The sequence below is a fragment of the Entelurus aequoreus genome, linkage group LG21, assembly GCF_033978785.1.
Source record: "Entelurus aequoreus isolate RoL-2023_Sb linkage group LG21, RoL_Eaeq_v1.1, whole genome shotgun sequence".
NCBI lineage: Eukaryota > Metazoa > Chordata > Actinopteri > Syngnathiformes > Syngnathidae > Entelurus > Entelurus aequoreus.
Window position 1 is genome coordinate 35,200,246 of NC_084751.1, and position 21,825 is coordinate 35,222,070.

At 39.3% G+C, this 21,825-nt stretch overlaps 1 protein-coding gene across 3 annotated transcripts in view; it reads right to left on the minus strand.

Moving 5' to 3' along the window:
- cacna1bb (calcium channel, voltage-dependent, N type, alpha 1B subunit, b) overlaps positions 1–21,825 on the minus strand; it is a 402,467-nt gene that overhangs the window by 139,548 nt on the left and 241,094 nt on the right. For all 3 annotated transcript variants that reach the window (XM_062031560.1, XM_062031561.1, XM_062031559.1), the window contains exons 19-20: positions 20,077–20,139; positions 409–1,113 (exon numbers count right to left, since the gene is read on the minus strand). In XM_062031560.1, the coding sequence (XP_061887544.1) occupies positions 409–1,113; positions 20,077–20,139 (768 nt within the window). The remainder of the gene's footprint in view (positions 1–408; positions 1,114–20,076; positions 20,140–21,825) is intronic.

Here is a 21,825-nt window from a genome sequence, read left to right on the forward strand (position 1 = left end):
AAATTTAAAATATTTTTTTTTATTTTTTTTTTTAACTTGGGACTTCCCGCGGGCCGGATTTTGGACGCTGGGGGGCCGTAGCCGGCCCGCGGGCCGTAGTTTGGGGACCCCTGTTTTAAAGGCACGTCACATGTTAAATTGTGCTGTTTTGGGGGTGCTGAGGACGGACTTAATTGATTTCAATTAATTTCAATGTCCAACACTGATTTGGGATACGAGCGTTTTGAATTACAAACAGTCATGGAACCAGTTGAGCTCATAAGTTACCTGAAAAAAGTATCTAAAAAAAGAAAACGTTTCAGTGAACCGTGGTTGTAGTTTTACGAGTTTAGGATGGGATGCGATTGTGTATTGTAGAAAGACAGCTGACACACAGTGAACTTATTGTTCCACACGACACTATCTTACCTGTGATCTTTTTTGCTTTCATCTCCATCCAGAGTCAGCGGAGCTCTGATTATTTGGGAGCAACGTCCTTTCCTCTCCCCATTACCCTCGCCTCCTCTTCCCCGACCCCGATGCTCTCCATGTGCACCGTTCGCTAAAGCGCCATTCCCTTCTTTGGGCATGCGGTGGGAGTGATGATGGCGATGCCCTCTTTCTTCTGCTCCTCCTCGTACGTCCGAGGTCTCTTCTTCCGGGGACGCAGCTTGATGATGGCGCCTGCGTTTTTGCCCCTCATCCCGACTGTGGCTCCTCTCCTCTCTCCTCTCTTTGGTCAGCGCTCCGTTGCCGTGGTGATCTTTGCTCCTGCTGTGATGGGTGTGGTGTCTCGCCGAGCGGCCGTCGCTTCCGTCCCGACCGTTGCCGTTCCTGCCGCGGTGTCTGTGGTGTTTTCTGCCGTGCAAATGTGAGTTGTCTTCGGTGTCATCTTGTTCTCCTTCTTCTCGCCCTTTGGGCAGGTTGGCGTTCTTGGCCTCCACCACTAAGGGCCGATCCAGGTGAGTTTTCATGTCGGGATGCAGATGCAAGGCAGAGGACACTCGTTGGCGCTCCTCGGGGTCGAGCTCATTAAACAAGGCCTCGCTGCTCGCTCGTATGTTGTGTCGTCTCAGTTGGTTGGTCCTCTGCTCCCATATTGACATGGTCTTGCTCGCCCGCTCCTGCTCCTTGCTACACACGGGAAAGAAACACGCAAAATAAACACGGTGTCATTGCTTTTCGGCAGATTTCACTCATCTATAGTTCGTACAAAGACAGGTAATATTTCTAAGTTAAGTTAAAGTTAAAGTACCAATGATTGTCACACACACACTAGGAGTGGTGACATTTGTCCTCTGCATTTGACCCATCCCCTTGTTCACCCCCTGGGAGGTGAGGGGAGTATTGGGCAGCAGGGATTGCCGCGCCCAGAATCATTTTTGGTGATTTAAAAGCCTACTGGAATGAAATTGTTTTATTTAAACGGGGATAGCAGATCCATTCTATGTGTCATACTTGATCATTTCGCGATATTGCCATATTTTTGCTGAAAGGATTTAGTAGAGAACATCTACGATAAAGTTCGCAACCTTTGGTCGCTGATAAAAAAAGCCTTGCCTGTACCGGAAGTAGCGTGACGTCACAAGTTGAAAGGCTCCTCACATTTCCCCATTGTTTACAATGCAGCGAGAGCGATTCGGACCGAGAAAGCGACGATTACCCCATTTATTTGAGCGAGGATGAAAGATTTGTGGATGAGGAACGTGAGAGTGAAGGACTAGAGTGTAGTGCAGGACGTATCTTTTTTCGCTCTGACCGTAACTTAGGTACAAGGGTTCATTGGATTCCACACTTTCTCCTTTTTCTATTGTGGATCACGGATTTGTATTTTAAACCACCTCGGATACTATATCATCTTGAAAATGAGAGTCGAGAACGCGAAATGGACATTCACAGTGACTTTTATCTCCACGACAATACATCGGCGAAGCACTTTAGCTACGGAGCTAACGTGATAGCATCGTGCTTAAATGCAGATAGAAACAAAAGAAATAAGCCCCTGACTGGAAGGATAGACAGAAGATCAACAATACTACCAAACTCTGGACCTGTAACTACACGGTTAATGCTGTACCACCTGGCAAAGCCTAGCAATGCTGTTGCTAACGACGCCATTGAAGCTAACTTAGCTACGGGACCTCGACAGAGCTATGCTTAAAACATTAGCTATCCACCTACGCCAGCCCTCATCTGCTCATCAACACCCGTGCTCCCCTGCGTTCCAGCGATCGGCGGCGCGACGAAGGACTTCACCCGATCATCGATGCGGTCGGCGGTTAGCGTCGGATAGCGCGTCTGCTATCCAACTCAAAGTCCTCCTGGTTGTGTTGCTGCAGCCAGCCGCTAATACACCGATCCCACCTACAGCTTTCTTCTTTGCAGTCTCCATTGTTCATTAAACAAATTGCAAAAGATTCACCAACACAGATGTCCAGGATAATGTGGAATTTTGCGATGAAAACAGAGCTGTTTGTATTGGGATACAATATGTCCCAATACTTCCGCTTCAACCATTGCCAAGCAGGGAGGTAATGGGTCCCATTTTTATAGTCTTTGGTATGACTCGGCTGGGGTTTGAACTCACAACCTACCGATCTCAGGGATCTCAGGACACTCTAACCACTAGGCCACTGAGTAGGTAATATTTATATTATGTATTATTATTAGGGCTGGGCATCGAGCATTTTTGGGAAGCGAATTAAAAATTCTGGCCCTCCCGGAATCGTTCAATTGTTTTCTGTTAGATTCCTAGCTTAAACACTCTTCTAGAAGCAAAGGCCGCCACCATCTAAGACGGGGGTGTCCAAACTTTTTCCACTGAGGGCCGCACACGGAAAAATTTAAGCATGCAAAATATATGGATTTTTTTTTTTAACCTTTAGGGCTCCCGGGGACCATAAAGGGTCTCAGTCATTAAAACGTTAAAAATAAGTCAAATTATTATTATTATTTTTTATTTAACGCTTACAGTAAATCTCTATATCAACTTCACGGTTGATAAAAAGTAAAAAAAAACAAAAAAGGTTTTATGCCTTTTCTGTCAAAGACAACTTTGTTTTTTATAGCAAAACTGAAATATGCAGTATTTAGTAATTAGAGCCCTAAAAGATCAATAATGCAGGACAACATTGATTTCAATTCTTTAATATTTTTGAGAAATCAGTGAAAATATTAATAATATCTCACTAAATATATTTGGGATCTAAAAGGTCCCCCACTCATAAAGTGATACATTTTTATTAGGTTTTTTTTACTTTCAACACTTAAGTTACAAGATCAACTTCAGATATATCTGTCGATTTTACGTATTAACTATTATTTTGTTTGTTTTTATGCTCTTTTGTGAAAGAAATCTTTGATGTTTTTATATGGCAACCACACAATATATGCAATATTTTTTCCACATAAAACATTTTAAAGTGAAATTTTTGAAGTAATTGGAGCCATGAATAGGTCAATAATTCATCGTAACATAGATTTTTTTGTCTTTTTTTTTTGGAGCAATGGCAAAAAAAGAAAAATAAAGAAAGACAAAACAATAAAAAAACAGCCTGCATGGCAGCTTTGTGTCAACATTGCAACTTTTTCTCGTTAGATTTCACCTCATTTCACTTTTTTAAATGATTTTTTTTATTTTTGCAATACTATCAATTTTGCAATTTTTGCAGAATGTGTGGCGGGCCGGTAAACAACTAGCTGCGGGCCGCAAATGGCCCCCGGGCCGCACTTTGGACACCCCTGATCTAAGAAGAATTAGCAGCCACCAACAAATATGAAATAGCCACCATAAACCAAAGGAAAAATAGCCGCCACTAACAACGAAGAAGAAATAGGCACCATGGATGAAGAAGAAATTGTCATGATCCGTGGTCCGGATCATGTTTTGTGTTTTCTGTTTGTTTTGGACTCCTTTAGTTCCTGTTTGAGCACCTCTGAGTTTGTTTTGGTTGCCATGGTTGCTCATTGTGTTCACCTGTCTCTGATTAGTGTTCGCCCGCTGACCTGCTACCCGAGCACTAATCAGAGGCATTATTTAAGCCTGCCTTTGCCGGTCAGTCGAGCTGGCGTCATTCTGTCACGACGGGGTTTTCGCAGCTTACTGCGGGGTCGTTGTCCCAGGAATGCAGACGGACTACTCCGGACAAGGCGTAGAGGTAAAAACATGATTTATTCCTCAAGAAATCAAAGGAGTTCAAAAACAGAAAGCGAGCCGACAGAACAGCGTGCCTGATCGCACTTGGAGCTAAAGCTAACACTTAGCATAGACTATGGACAAGGAATATTCTTGAAACTGTGCCATGAAACAAACAAGACTAACGTAGCAAGGCATGAAGCAAATAACTAGAGACAAGGCAAAACTCACGTAACAGGTGCATGTAGCAAACAATGACGCCAGGCCGACTGATCGGCAAAGGCAGGCTTAAATAATGCCTCTGATTAGTGCTCGGGTAGCAGGTGAGCGGGCGAACACTAATCAGAGACAGGTGAACATAATGAGCAACCATGGCAACCAAAACAAACTCAGAGGTGCACAAACAGGAACTAAAGGAGTCCAAAACTAACAGAAAACACAAAACATGATCCGAACCACGGATCATGACAGAAATAGCCGCCACGAAGAAGAAGAAATGGCCACCATTAACGAAGAATAAAAAGCCACCATCGACAAAGGAGAAACTGCCGCCACGAATAAGGAATAGCCACCATCAACAAAGAAGATATAGCCGCCACAAACAAAGAACAAATTGACGAAGAAGAAATAGCCGCCACCAATGAGAGAAAAAATAGCCACCATCAATGAATAGGAAATAGCCACCAACAAACAGGAAATAGCCACCGCAATCAAGGAAGAAATAGCCGCCACCAACGAATAGGAAAAAGCCACTGCTATCAAGGAAGAAATAGCTGCCACCAAAGAAGAATAAATAGCCGCCACGAAACGAAAAATAAATAGCCACCACCAACGACGAAATAGAGACAAGACAAGAAATAGCCACCATTAACGAATAGGAAATAGCCACTGCTATCAACGAAGAAATAGTCGCCACCAACGAAGAATAAATAGCCGCCACCGAAGAAATAGACACCACCAACTAGAAGCAAAGTCCGCCACCATCTAAGAAGAATTAGCAGCCACCAACAAAGGAAATATAGCCACCATAAACCAAAGGAAAAATAGCTGCCACTAACAACGGAGAAGAAATAGGCACCATGGATGAAGAAGAAATAGCCGCCACTAAGAAGAAGAAATGGCCACCATTAACGAAGAATAAAAAGCCACCATCGACAAAGGAGAAACAGCCGCCACTAAGAAGGAATAGCCACCATCAACGAAGAAGATATAGCCGCCACAAACAAAGAAGAAATTGACGAAGAGAGAAAAAATAGCCACCATCAATGAATAGGAAATAGCACCCGCTATCAAGGAAGAAATAGCCGCCACCAACGACGAAATAGAGACAAGAGAAGAAATAGCCACCATCAACGAATAGGAAATAGCCACTGCTATCAAAGAAGAAATAGTCGCCACCAACTAGGGGTGTAACGGTACACAAAAATTTCGGTTCGGTACGTACCTCGGTTTAGAGGTCACGGTTCGGTTCATTTTCGGTACAGTAAGAAAACAACAAAATATACAGTTTTTGGTTATTTATTTACCAAATTTGCTAAATCTTCCACCAAAAATATTTTTCTTAGTGGAATATTTGATGTGAAGTAATCGGAACCTTGGATAGGTCAATAATTCATAATAACATTGATTTTGATTCAATATTATGTTTTGAGCAATTACAGTTTGAAAGACAAAAAAACAGCTTTGTTTTATTAGTCAACATTGCAACTTTTTCTAAATTACATTTAACCTTTAAGCTTTTTTATTTCACTTGTTTTATGTTTTTGTTTATTTTAATAGTATTTTTAGAATGTGCCGTGGGCCTTTAAAACATTAGCTGTGGGCTGCAAATGGCCTCCGGGGCACACTTTTGACACCCCTGCTATAGATAATAAAAAATTATATCTGATAAATCTATGGATAAAAAGCAGAGCCTGGCGATGCATGCGCGTTTATCATAACTCTCTCGCTCTCTGCCCCTCCCTCACCAATGCTGCTGCACACACAATTTGTTTTGTTTTTAACCCCTTCTTAACCCTGAACGTACATTGAAAATACACGCAACCCTAACTCAAAATGCCGGACATTTGAGGCATTTAAGAAACTACGCCCGGACAGCTCAGCAAAATGATAAATGATAAATGGGTTATACTTGTATAGCGCTTTTCTACCTTCAAGGTACTCAAAGCGCTTTGACAGTATTTCCACATTCACCCATTCACACACACATTCACACACTGATGGCGGGAGCTGCCATGCAAGGCGCTAACCAGCAGCCATCAGGAGCAAGGGTGAAGTGTCTTGCCCAAGGACACAACGGACGTGACTAGGATGGTAGAAGGTGGGGATTGAACCCCAGTAACCAGCAACCCTCCGATTGCTGGCATAGCCACTCTACCAACTTCGCCACGCCGACATGTCCGGTGAAAAGAGGACGTATGGTCAGTCTATTGTAGCCCGGTCGTTGCTAGCATGCCGTGTGTTGTGCCTCGGTGTGCATTGTTTACACAACGTGCGTTACGCTACTTAATATGTCCGTGTGGAAACTCGTTCGGTACACCTCCGAACCGAACCGAAACCCCCGTACCGAAACGGTTCAATACAAATACACGTACCGTTACACCCCTACCACCAACGAAGAATGAATAGCCGCCACCAATGAAGAAGAAATAGCCCCTACTAACCAAAGAAGAAATGACCACCATTCACGAAGAAATAGACACCACCAACGAAGAAGAAATAGCTACCATCAACGAAGAAGAAATAGCCACCGTCAACAAAGACGAAATAAACCCCATCAATGAATAGGGAATAGTCGCCACAAGGAAGACGAAATAGCCACCACTAACGAAGAAGAAATAGACATCATCAACAGAGAAGAAATAGCCTCCACCAACGAAGAAGATATAGCTACAATCAACGAATAGGAAATAGCTGCTACCATCAAAGAAGAAATAGTCACCACCAAGAAAGAAGGAATAGCCGCCGCAAACAAAAGAGTAGCCACCACCAACAAAGAAGGAATAGCCGCCGCAAACACAAGATTAGCCACCACCAACAAAGAAGAAATAGCCCCCATTGTCGAAGAAGAAATAGCCATCACCAACAAAGAAAAGATAGCCGCTCCATCAACAAAGTAGAAATAGCTGTCACGATTGAAAGAACAAGCAGCAGGTCTTGTGACAGCGAAAGTGTGCTCTCCACTGCATCCGTTCAGAATGTTCATGTATACTGCCTAAAAAGGCAGACACTGTGTGATCATTTCATCACAGAGTTTGCTCCGGTTGTTTGGTCCCTCCATTACCGCAGGCGTTACGTTCCAGAACACTGTGTTAGGTGAGTTTCCGTTCATTAAATCCAGTCGTTATAAGCTCACACAGTTTTAACAGACACCTATATACACTTCCTATACTACTACAGTCTAAAATCAACAATACTTTTAGATGAAAACTTCAATGGGTACTCAAATCTTCAATGTACTCAACAGTAAGTGTCATGCTAAAGCTAGCTCTCCAATCAGCTAAACAGTGTCACTCAGGGGTTGCCAACTCCCTGAAAAAAAAAAAAAGGGACACCTTGCAGGGCTTGTCGATCACATTTATTTTTGTTATGATCCGTTGCCCGGACCATGTTCTGTGTGGTTCCTGTTTTGTGCACCCCTGTTTTGTGTTTTCAGTTACAATGGTTACTTATTGGTTTCACCTGCGTCTGGTTAGTGGTCAGCATGCTCACCTGCTGCCGAGCACTAATCAGAGAGCTATTTAGTCCTGCCTTTTCCGGTCAGTTAGTCTGGCTTCCGAGGTTGCTACACGCAACAGTTAACGACGGTATTTTGATTCCTTTTGTATGCTAGCTCCCACCCTAGCCCCCTCAGCTTTGCCTCCCGTGCTATGAGCACGCTTTTGTTTTTTCCTGCCTGATTTATTGGTAAAATAAATCATTTCCTACCTTCACGCTGTGTCCGTAGTCCGTCTGCATCCTGGGAGAACAACCCCCGCATCACAATGCGACCCAATCGTTACAGTTGTGGCCTTTATGCACAAATATGTTTTACAATTTGACTAAAGGCAGAATTGAAGCAGATCCGAATACATGGGAATAAAGGTCTCCAATTTTCATCAATATTAGATTTCCATCCATCAAAAAGAGAGTCCAGATATTTATTTGTGTTTTATCAATATGCCTAGAACTATTTCAATTGTGCTTTATTTATGAAGTAGATCTCCACTCAAACAGTGTGGCTATTAGAATAGAAGCATAATGTCAAAATTGAACACTTGTAAAAATACTAAGAGTCAAAGCAAATACTATTTGACCTTTTGATGAGTTACTGTAATACCAGCTACCTGATAGACCCCTTTAATGTCACTATGATAAAGCTGGACACATTATGTTCAAAAACTTAGATACACAACTAGTATTTTGAGAACTAGACATTATTTCACTAAAACAAGAGAGCAGAGTTGTTGAATGACACTTAATGATACTATTTTAGCATGTCTATGAATGTTCTCATCCAGGTCATAGTCATCTCAGGGAATTTAATCGATCGCAACTGGACTTTTGGTTTGGTTTGTCTTGGAAGACATTTCCTGCACATAGACTTAGATTGGTCAGATCTAGTCTAGTGGCTGGTGCTAAAACCCCAAATGTTTATACTTAAAAAAAAAAACCCAGGAGGTTTATTCTGGGCAAGGATGGTTTCGTCCTATCGTAGTGAGACTTTTTTGGACTGTGATGTCCACATTGGAAAAAACAGGGACCTCCATGTCGGGGTTTACCGAAAACCCACACATACCGATCAATACCGGCTCACACCAGCCACTGGAACACAAATTCTGCATTATCAGAACCCTACAACACAGAGCTGATGATGTTCGTACCAGCCCACAGACCAAAGAGAACGCGCAAGCCCTCAAAACCTGCGGTGACCCCAGCTGGTCGTTTGTGAAAAGTGCATCCACTTCCAGAAATAACAAGGACAGAGTGGATGACAAGGAAAAAGGTGACGGACGCAAACATATTGTAATTCCATATGTACCAAGGCTATCTAAGAAACTCAGAAGCATTTTTTACCAACACATCCCAGTACATTTCAAACCAGGCAACACCCTGAGACAGACACTACAGCATCCTAAAGACCAGACACCCCACACCCACAATAACAATCTGGTGTCTGCTACCCAGTGTAATGACGGATGCACTAATTCATATATTAGGGAAACAAAACAACCACTAAGCTCTTCACAAACTCTTCAAGCCAAGACTCAGCTGTCTACCTGCACCTCAGGGAGAAACATCACTCCTTTGAGAACAAAAATGTACAGATTCTAGACAGGGAGGATGGATGCTATGAAAGAGGAGTGAGGGAAGCCATCTTTGTCAAGGTTGAAAAACCATCCCTAACAAAGGTGGTTGTCAGAAAAATTGTATGTAAATTATCAAAAAACTTTCCGTTCGCTGGGTTCCCAGTGAACAGACGAAAGCTGTCTTTGTTGCACCAAGCCATAGGCTTGGAAAATTCCGCTGTGTACGATGGGAGGAGACGGGAGGGTTTATCTATTGTCATCCAAGCTCGATCCAGGACCAGTCCAAGCCCGAGGCATCTTTTTCTGTTGTGTTAATGTGACCGAAAACAATGGCTGTTTACAGACCCCCCATTCCTTTAGAAACAGAAACAGGGAAAGTCCAAATAAAAAGAGGTGGCGTACAATCTATCGCCAGAGCGTGCTGGAGAATGATCAAGAGTACAGCCAAGACGTTTCTACTCAAATAGAGCCAAATTTAATTATGTCTCCATTTAATTCCTTGCTTCTTGTCTCGTTTAATAGATGTCATCAGTGTTTGAACCTGACGGTGGTGGTCTGCAACACCACCTGTCTCCCACATACAACCCTGTCCTTTCAACCATTCCTAAAAGACTCCGCAATTTAGCCTCCAACATATAACAGGAGTTAGAAACGTTCTGGTCACCTTCTGTGACCAGTATGCCAATCAAAGTCTATGAGCACAAACTGATGAAGCCTACTCGGATGAAAGACGAAACATCTTCCAAGACAAACCAAACAGTTCAGTTGCGATCGACTGAAGCCCCGAGATGACTATTTTAGCATACAGTATACTGCATTGATGTGATAGCCACATGTATCTACAAAAACAATCTCCAAACTTCCCCAAATGTTCCTTTTTTTTCATTTTTTAAACAAAATGTCACTGGAAAAACTCACAGTTAGAGTCTGATTGACAGAATTCGAGCAGATAATTCTAGCTTGCGAGCTGCCGCCCCACCGAGACGGTGACAGATGCCAGAGAAGTCGAGTGGCAAAGAATCTGGCAGGTGAACGATCAGTCACGCTGGCATCCAATGGCTTAGCTTACAGCAGACTTGTGAAGCTATTGTTGTACGAAATAACCTATTGATATATTACAAACTATTTTTTAATTCTTACGGTAGTAAAAATACCGGACAGAGTGCGTCCTTTGACAGCTCAATACGGAACGCATAGTTTTGTCAAAAACACGAGATGATACAGTTTTTCAAGGGACGGTTGGCAACTCTTTGTACATAACATGCATGCAACACTACTGGAGACAGCAAACTTAACACACTTGAACATGTGGCTTGAGCAAAAGATGAAAATAGATAACTCCATGACATGTAGGTAATGTGCAAATTACTACTTCCACTGCCTTACAAGACCACACCACAGGGACAGTGAGAATGTTTGATGAAATTATATTTATAATTGTCCATTGAAATGAAATGAAATGAAATTAAATAAGTTTATTTCGGTCATATAATCAACCATCGACCATTAACCATTTTGTGTGACCAGTTTGAAAATACAGATTTTTTACATATTTTACAACCATACACATTTACACACAAAAAATAAAATAAAATAAAAAGAATGACCGAAAAAGGAATAGGCTGAAGCCAAAGCTTATATTTGCCTATCCTATACCTTCACTGAAAATAAGATTGCCTGGAACATCAACATTAAAAAAAATTTTTTTTTTAAAAATCAATGGGATGAAAGTAATTGTTACTATATTTTATAATTTTCAATTATTTCACCTTTCAAGGTTTTCTTAAACCTTAACAAAGAACTACATGTCTTCAGCTCATCACTGAGCTTGTTCCACCATTTAACTCCAAAACTGAAATACATTTGTATTTTATATTCGTTCTTACTTTACCTATTTCAAAAATCAATATCCCCCGTAAATTATAGTTTTCTCCTCTTAATTGAAATAACTTAAGAATACAAGCTGGAAGGCTGTTGTTCTTTACTCGAAACATCATTTCCATTGTTTTTAAAAACACAATATCTGAACATTTTAACACATTAGAACTTATAAATAATGGATTGGTATGTTCATAGTAGCACGCTTTGTGTATTATTCTAATGACCCTTTTTTTAACTTTAATTATTGGGTCTATGTTTGTTCTATAAACATTTCCCCAAACTTCAACACAATATGTTAAATATGGAAAAATAAAATAATAATATAACATATGCAGACATGTCTTATTCAGCATGTGTCTTACTTTATAAAGAATAGCAAAGGATTTGGATATTTTTACCTTTATATATTCAATATGCGGTTTACAACATAATTTATGATCAATTATTATTCCCAAGAATTTAGTTTCATATACTCTATCAATTTCCACTAGATTTAATTTTGCTTCACAATTTGTCCTTGCACCACTAAACACCATAAATTTAGTTTTCTTATCATTTAATGATAACTTATTAATATCAAACCATTTTTTTAGCTGAATCAACTCAACCTCTAGTATCCTCAACACTTCCTTCAAATCTTCTCCTGAACAATATACATTTGTACCATCTGCAAACATAATACATTTCAATTTATTAGACATTGAACAAATATCATTTAAATAGAGTATAAGTAACTTAAGTCCCAATACCGAGCCTTGTGGAACCCCACAAGTTACTCTTCTTGGCTGTGATTTAGTCTTATTAATTTCCACATATTGAGATCCATTACTTAAATAACTACTTAACCATTATATTTTTATGGGTGACAGAGCAGGAAGTGGCTAGGAATACATGTGTGATAAAAGTTCATATGAAACGCACTGTCATTCATTAACTGATATTTTGCATGCGCCTCTTCAGGCAAACCAGGGCAAAAATTATGACAAATGTATGCTATTTTGTATTTTTTAACAAGTTATCATTTAATGTATAACCACATAAATAAAACAAAGAAAAGTGGAAGGCATTGCTTGAGCACACAAGCTGGGCTCAAAGTGTTTGCTTAAGGAAGATGCAGCTTACCGTTCGCTGGTTCGTCAGGAGTCATGTGACTTTAAACACGTGGAGGCTAGTAATGTTTCTGTTTGTGGTATTTCATGTGAAGTGTTAATGTCATTTGGAAATGAAATGGACACTCCGTACAAATACATAATCCAACAACACACAGGGCCCAAAGCAAAGGGGGAAATGCTGAATTAATTAATGGTGTGGGATCAAAAACACAGTGAAATGGAAAACCTTTCACACACCTATACATACTCTAGTGCAGTGGTTCTCAATTAGTTTTTTCACCAAGTACCAACTCAGAAAACACTTGACTCTCCAAGTACCAACAGCATGACCAGCATTAAAATACAGTGGAGTGGTACGCCTGAATCGGGGGTCAGCAACCCGCGGCCCTTGAGCCGCATGCGGCTCTTTAGCGCCGCCCTAGTGGCTCCCCGGAGCATTTTATAAAAAGGATTGAAAATGGAAAAACAGGGGGGGGAATTTTTTTTGTTTGTTTTAGTATGTTTTTTGTTTGAAGACTAACATGACACAAACCTTCCCAATTGTTAGAAAGCCCACTGTTTAATATGTTTAGTATGAGTGTTCGGTGAACATTGTTTTGTCCTACTAATTTCGGGGGTTCTTGAACTCACCATAGTGTGGACTGTGACGCAACAGTTTGTTTACATGTAAAATATTCCACTCCTTCTTTGTCTCATTTTGTCCACCAAAAGTTTCATGCTGTGCGTGAATGCACAAAGGTGCGCTTTGTTGATGTTATTGACTTGTTGGAATGCTAACATGCTATTTAGGCTATGTACATATTCCATCATTATGCCTCATTTGTAGGTATATTTAAGCTCATGTAATATCCTTTACTTTTATCCTCTTTGTATATAATTTAGTTTTGCATGCCTCATGACACATTATATGTATGTAATATTGGCTGCATTTATGATAGTTGTTTGTGTGCCATATTGTTCCAGACCACAGCAAATGTTACCCAGCTTGCAAAGATTGTAATACATCTATTAAAAGAAGCCAGCCTGCCGTTTCCTTTAACTTGGACACACACATCTATACCTTTGGCCATTAAAAGCCAGTAATTTCCAGGAGTTATCTCACCTTCTAAGTAGCCTCTAATTTACTAATGGTTCTAATAATTTCGCCACACCAAGTGTGTGTGTAACAATCACTGGTACTTTAACTTTAATGTTGTAAAAAGGTGTAGAATAAATATTAAATTTCAACATTTCTGTCAACAAAGATTTGCTTCAGCCTGCATAGTCATTTTGATAGTAGGTTATTATAGCTAATATAGACACTTATATCATGTGTTGCCTTCATTATAACACTTATATAAGACTTTTAAAGTCATTTTGACAGTAGGCTATTATAGCTAATATAGACACTTACATCATGTGTTGTCTTCATTATAACACTTATATAAGACTTGTATAGTCATTTTGATAGTAGGTTATTATAGCTAATATAGACACTTACATCATGTGTTGCCTTCATTATAACACTTATATAAGACTTTTAAAGTCATTTTGACAGTAGGCTATTATAGCTAATATAGACACTTACATCATGTGTTGTCTTCATTATAACACTTATATAAGACTTGTATAGTCATTTTGATAGTAGGTTATTATAGCTAATATAGACACTTACATCATGTGTTGCCTTCATTATAAGACTTATATACAGCTTTTCATTTTTTGCGGCTCCAGACAGATTTGTTTTTTGTATTTTTAGTCCAATATGGCTCTTTCAATGTTTTGAGTTGCCGACTCCTGGCATAAATATATATTTAAAAAAAAAACAGGGCAGAGCTTTTATTTAAAAGTATATTTAATATTGTTGGCTACTGTAACATTACACACAGTTTGAACAGTAACACTGTGTTTGAATATTTTGTTAAGTGATTCTTTGGCGTACCACTCGATGGAGCCCGGGTACCACTAGTGGTACCAGTTTGAGAATCACTGCTCTAGTGTATAGGTACTAGTGTAAAAGCAGTGTACTAGTGTTTGTGTGCACATTTCACTGTTTGTGAGAAGTAAATGTAAATTAAACCTTCATTTTCCCTGCAACCATTTGTCCTGTAAACTACGACATGACAGACACGGCATGCAGATTAATTAATTGTGCCACCGGACATGCTAAATGTAGCAAGCAAGAAAAAACAATGAACAATGCCAACAAGAATGGCAACTGTATGTGAAAATCACACAAATGAATGGAATGAAATGTCCTTTTTTTCCTCTTAGACAATGTGTATAGGTTTGAAATGGAAGGTATGTGAAAATAATAATTCTTATTTCCTTGGAAATAAAAAAAATGATTGGATACTATTTCTATATGATTCTTTGTGGATTAGTTTAGTTGGTTCCAGCTGGTCACCTGTACCTCAAGATTCGTCGAGCAGGGGAAGAATAGAAAGTATAGCTCCTACGAGACACACAGAAGACATACACAGACTGACGTACAAAGTACAAAAACAACACACAGTACAAGTTTACACACACGGTTCAGGACAAAGACAGCTTGAAGAGGAGCATGACAGACGTGACACTGAAGGGAAAGAAATAATATAACTCGTTCAGACGATTTCTTGATAGCAATCGCCAGACTATTGGCTTTGATAACGGTGCTGCATTGTATTTATTACAACTTGTACTTATAGTTATTAATAGGGATGGTCCGATCCAGGGGCGGGGTTAGGAGGCTGGCTACTTGGGCTCAAGCCCAGGATGTGGTCTGAGAAGACCCAAATCTGAATTTTTACTTTTGAAGGGGGGAAAAAAGGAAGTTGAGTCCAACAGAGAGGCGTCAACCGTGTAAAGTAGCCTGGATTTTATGCCTGCCTGAGCCTCCCCTGGAGAAGGACATGAGCCACACATGTGAAGAATCTAAACGTGAATATTAGGACATTTGTTCAACAATAAGTAATGCAACAGAATGCAGATGTTGATATTATTCATTTTTGTTCGACTACTTTTGGATTGTTTTGTTTGTGTGTCCTCTCAATTGCTCTGTTGATTGCTATTCTGAATGTTGCTGGGCCCTGGGTTGGGTTTTTGCAATTGGAATTGTATTATTATGGTGTTATTGTGTGTTATTTTGTTGGACTGTTTAATTTAAAAAAAAAATTAGTTTTGTGAATCTTATAGAATATAAAGTAGAATAGAAAGTACTTTATTGATCCCTGGGGTAAATTCAGCACCACAGTTCGCTCACAATAGACAATAAATACTATACAGCTTTATTCACGTGTGAATAATATAAATATATTATATATATATTCTACATTTAAGTGCAGTCAAGAAGGAACATATGCATTATACAGTCTGATGGCTGTCATATTATTCGTCATATTATGACATATTATTTGAAAAGTTCTTTAACATTATGATGCTGGTTTGCTGAATGTTACCTTACGATCAGTAAAGTTATGTACAAAGAACATGAATGCTAGAAAATATAATGGGTAACACTTTAGTATGGAGAACATATCATAAGTAACAAAGACTTAATTAAGAGTTATTTGGACACTAGGGGAACATATTCCAAGTAACAAAGACTTAATTACGAGTTATTTGGACACTAGGGGAACATATTCTAAGTAACAAAGACTTAATTAAGAGTTATTTGGACACTAGGGGAACATATTCTAAGTAACAAAGACTTAATTACGAGTTATTTAGACACTAGGGGAATATATTATAAGTAACAAAGACTTAGATAAGAGTTACTTGGACACTAGGGGAACATATTCTAAGTAATAAAAACTTAATTAAGAGTTATTTGGACACTAGGGGAACATATTCTAAGTAACAAAGACTTAATTAAGAGTTATTTGTACACTAGGGGAACATATTCTAAGTAACAAAGACTTAATTATGAGTTATTTAGACACTAGGGGAACAGATCCTAAGTAACAAAGACTTAATTAAGAGTTATTTGGACACTAGGGGAACATATTCTAAGTAACAAAGACTTAATTAAGAGTTATTTGGACACTAGGGGAACATATTATAAGTAACAAAGACTTAATTAAGCGTTATTTGGACACTAGGGGAACCTATTCTAAGTAACAAAGACTTAATTACGAGTTATTTGGACACTAGGGGAACATATTATAAGTAACAGACTTAATTAAGAGTTATTTGGACACTAGGGGGAACATATTCTAAGTAACAAAGACTTAATTAAGAGTTATTTGGACACTAGGGGAACATATTATAAGTAACAAAGACTTAATTAAGAGTTATTTGGACACTAGGGGAACATATTCTAAGTAACAAAGACTTAATTAAGAGTTATTTGGACACTAGGGGAACATATTCTAAGTAACAAAGACCTAATTAAGAGTTATTTGGACACTAGGGGAACATATTATAAGTAACAAAGACTTAATTAAGAATGATTTGCACACTAGGGGAACATATTCTAAGTAACAAAGACTTAATTAAGAGTTATTTGGACACTGTGGGCGGTATAGCTCGGTTGGTAGAGCGGCCGTGCCAGCAACTTGAGGGTTCCAGGTTCGATCCCCGCTTCCGCCATCCTAGTTACTGCCGTTGTGTCCTTGGGCAAGGCACTTTACCCACCTGCTCCCAGTGCCACCCACACTGGTTTAAATGTAACTTAGATATTGGGTTTCACTATGTAAAGCGCTTTGAGTCACTAGAGAAAAGCGCTATATAAAATATAATTCACTTCACTTCACTTCACTTCACTTCATTCACTAGGGGAACATATTCTAAGTAACAAAGACTTAATTAAGCGTTATTTGGACACTAGGGGAACCTATTCTAAGTAACAAAGACTTAATTACGAGTTATTTGGACACTAGGGGAACATATCCTAAGTAACAAAGACTTAGTTAAGAGTTATTAGGACACTAGGGGATCATATTATAAGTAACAAAGACCTAATTAAGAGTTATTTGGACACTAGGGGAACATATTATAAGTAACAAAGACTTAATTAAGAGTTATTTGGACACTAGGGGAACATATTCTAAGTAAGAAAGACTTAATTTAGAGTTATTTGGTTAGGGTTAGGGTTTGGGTTAGGGTTAGAGGGTTAGGGTTGTACTGGTTGTATAATAAGGCCATGCCGAATAAGGCATTAATAAGTACTTAATAATGACTAATTAAGAGCCAATATGTTACTAATTTGCATTTTAATAAGCAACTAGTTAATGGTCAATATGTTCCCCATACTAAAGTGTTTCCAAATAATGTTACGTTTGTGCTTATATTGGAAGAATCTTAAGAAGATTGGATAATAATCGTGTTTGCTTTATTAAAGCATAATCATGTATATATGTTATCCAGAGACTTCTGTCTGTTTTCAAGTATGCAGAGTTTGAAAGTAGAGATGCCGTATCATTTTTAAACAAAACATCAATTTTTAGCCCTTTCAAATTTGCCCTGGTACGACCCAGTACTTAAGATCCGTAATGGTCCAAAATCCAGTCGTATTAGGAATTTGCGGCGTTGCAATCGTACCAAATCACGCAAATGCAACCAATCCCTGCGAATTATGCGATGATTTGCAATTTGTCCAATGTCCGCAAATTCCCTTGATTACAGCAACAAAGGAGTATCATATTGGTATCTACAACGTTGCAGTATCGGACACGACAAAGTGGTATCGAGCCATCCCTAGTTGTTATTGATTACAGTATTTCAATCATAATCCATCATGTTAAAGCAGCCAATATGTGTTATTGATTCTTTTTGTCTTAAAGGCACATTTGTATGTACAAACCCCGTTTCCATATGAGTTGGGAAATTGTGTTAGATGTAAATATAAACGGAATACAATGATTTGCAAATCATTTTCAATCCATATTCAGTTGAATATGCTACAAAGACAACATATTTGATGTTCAAACTGATAAACTTTTTTTTTTTTGCAAATAAACATTAACTTTAGAATTTGATGCCAGCAACACGTGACAAAGAAGTTGGGAAAGGTGGCAATAAATACTGATAAAGTTGAGGAATGCTCATCAAACACTTATTTGGAACATCCCACAGGTGAACAGGCAAATTGGGAACAGGTGTGTGCCATGATTGGGTATAAAAGTAGATTCCATGAAATGCTCAGTCATTCACAAACAAGGATGGGGCGAGGGTCACCACTTTGTCAACAAATGCGTGAGCAAATTGTTGAACAGTTTAAGAAAAACCTTTCTCAACCAGCTATTGCAAGGAATTTAGGGATTTCACCATCTACGGTCCGTAATATCATCAAAGGGTTCAGAGAATCTGGAGAAATCACTGCACGTAAGCAGCTAAGCCTGTGACCTTCGATCCCTCAGGCTGTACTGCATCAACAAGCGACATCCGTGTGTAAAGGATATCACCACATGGGCTCAGGAACACTTCAGAAACCCACTGTCAGCAACTACAGTTGGTCGCTACATCTGTCAGTGCAAGTTAAAACTCTCCTATGCAAGGCGAAAACCGTTTATCAACAACACCCAGAAACTCGCTGGGCCTGAGCTCATCTAAGATGGACTGATACAAAGTGGAAAAGTGTTCTGTGGTCTGACGAGTCCACATTTGAAATTTTTTTTGGAAACTGTGGACGTCGTGTCCTCCGGAACAAAGAGGAAAAGAACCAACCGGATTGTTATAGGTGCAAAGTTGAAAAGCAAGCATCTGTGATGGTATGGGGGTGTATTAATGCCCAAGAAATGGTTAACTTACACATCTGTAAAGGCGCCATTAATGCTGAAAGGTACATACAGGTTTTGGAGCAACATATGTTGCCATCCAAGCAACGTTACCATGGACGCCCCTGCTTATTTCAGCAAGACAATGCCAAGCCACGTGTTACATCAACGTGGCTTCATAGTAAAAGAATGCGGGTACTAGACTGGCCTGCCTGTAGTCCAGACCTGTCTCCCGTTGAAAATGTGTGGTGCATTATGAAGCCTAAAATACCACAACGGAGATGAACAACTTAAGCTGTACATCAAGCAAGAATGGGAAAGAATTCCACCTGAGAAGCTTCAAAAATGTGTCTCCTCAGTTCCCAAACGTTTACTGAGTGTTGTTAAAAGGAAAGGCCATGTAACACAGTGGTGAACATGCCCTTTCCCAACTAGTTTGGCACGTGTTGCAGCCATGAAATTCTAAGTTAATTATTATTTGCAAAAAAAAATAAAGTTTATGAGTTTGAACATCAAATATCTTGTCTTTGTAGTGCATTCAATTGAATATGGGTTGAAAAGGATTTGCAAATCATTGTATTTCGTTTATATTTACATCTAACACAATTTCCCAACTCATATGGAAACGGGGTTTGTAATATATAATGCCTAAAGGCAATGGTAAAACCCAAAGAAATTAAACATGCAGAAATTATTCACGTCAGGGAACACGGGGAGCGGATAATTAACAACAGCAGGTAGGACCATCAATAAAGTACACAATGGTCGCCCCAAGGAGCGCAAACTACTTTTGTGTGTCAGAAATTTACAAACAAACAGTGTTGCAGATTGTAAATGTGCTGTTTTTACTCGTGTGTCATGCGCTCCAATGCTAAGTGCAACAATAACGACATGGCAACCGTTTAGATTTTGGGAGAAAAGAAGGAAGGAAATCAAGGCTGAATGCGGAGGACAGAGGAGAGGAGACAAGGAGGGAAATATTGTAGCAGAGAGCGATAACTCACAGTGACTGAATGCTGTTGATGGACGACCTGCGAGAGAGCGCGTCTCGATTTTGCTTTACAAAACTGTACATGCAGAACAAAAAAACAAAAAAGAACAAATGAGACACAAATGCGAAGGCGACCAGGTGGACGGACTGAGAGTCCACCTGGTCGCCTTCTAATTCACTCCAAAGGACACCTGTTGCTAACACCATCGAACGTATTAGTAAGCAGACATTTTTTTTAGAAAAGCAGGAACTCAAAACACATCAGGAGTTTCATACCAAAATTGTCCGTGTTTGAATATTATGTTGTAAAATTTAGCTCCTTCTGTTTTGTCATGAAACCCTGAGTTTCGCTGAAACAGGAACACGACAAAACGTTATTTGAAAGAAAAACAGTTTCACATTGAAAAATTACAGCAAAAAATAAAATAGCAGCTGGTGATGAAGAAGGACATGAGTTAGCTCGCTGGTGTTTTCTTAGGGAGGATGATGGCAATTAAAGTGCGACTTCATTAATCTGCTGAAAGCATGATTAGTCGTGATACTTCTCGAGTAAAATCGTTTTCAAACACTGACAAGCACAGACATGTAAACATATAAGGTAGGTATAGGTCAGGGGTCGGCAACCCAAAATGTTGAAAGAGCCATATTGGACCAAAAATACAAAAACAAATCTGTCTGGAGCCGCAAAAAATTAAAAGCCATATTACATACAGATAGTGTGTCATGGGATATACATTTAATTAAGAGGACTTAAAGGAAACTAAATGAGCTCAAATATAGCTACAAATGAGGCATAATGATGCAATATGTACATATCGCTAGCCTAAATAGCATGTTAGCATCGATTAGCTTGCAGTCATACAGTGACCAAATATGCCTGATTAGCACTCCACGCAAGTCAATAACATCAACAAAACTCACCTTTGTGCACTCATGCACAACGTTAAAAGTGTGGTGGACAAAATGAGACAGAAAAAAAGTGGCATAAAACACGTCCTAGAAAGTCGGAGAAAGTTATACATGCAAACAAACTATACGGTGAGTTCAAGGACCGCCAAAATTAGTAGGACAAAACGGCGCTCGCCAAATACTCGAATCAGTGAAGCATGTTTAATATAAGCAGTGTGATTTCTAACAATTAGTGTCATGTTTGTCCTCCTACAGAAACCATACTAAACAAAAAAATAGATTTTTTTCCCCCTCATCTTTTCCATTCTTCATACATTTTTGAAAAATCTCCAGAGAGCCACTAGGGCGGCGCTAAAGAGCCGCATGCGGCTCTAGAGCCGCGGGTTGCCGACCCCCGGTATAGGTATATACCTTGCACATTTCAACCGAAACAATTCCCAGTACCTAGGAGTTAATACCGGCACTCAACGGTACCAATTTTCAGTACTTTTGTGTGTGTTCTGTTGTGTTAATAAATGTAATTGTTTAACTATCAAATATTTTTTTTATTTAACATTTAACACGTCAACTGTGCTGTCCCAGTTGTTATATTTTGTCATCTTACACTTCTGAGTATCATTTGCAAGTATGCATTTATTCTAGTTTGTCCGAGCTGTGTTGCCGTAGTCAAGAGTAGTCTTTGCCATTAAGTAGAATGTGCCAGTCTTGTGTTTTGTTGCATCCTACAAAGTGTTTGTACTGTAAGTATTGTACTTAGTTTTCATGAACAAATGGGTTAAAATCGCCATGAAAAATCGCTAATGCTAATCAGTAGCATATATATGGTATTCATTCATATATCCATTTTCTACCG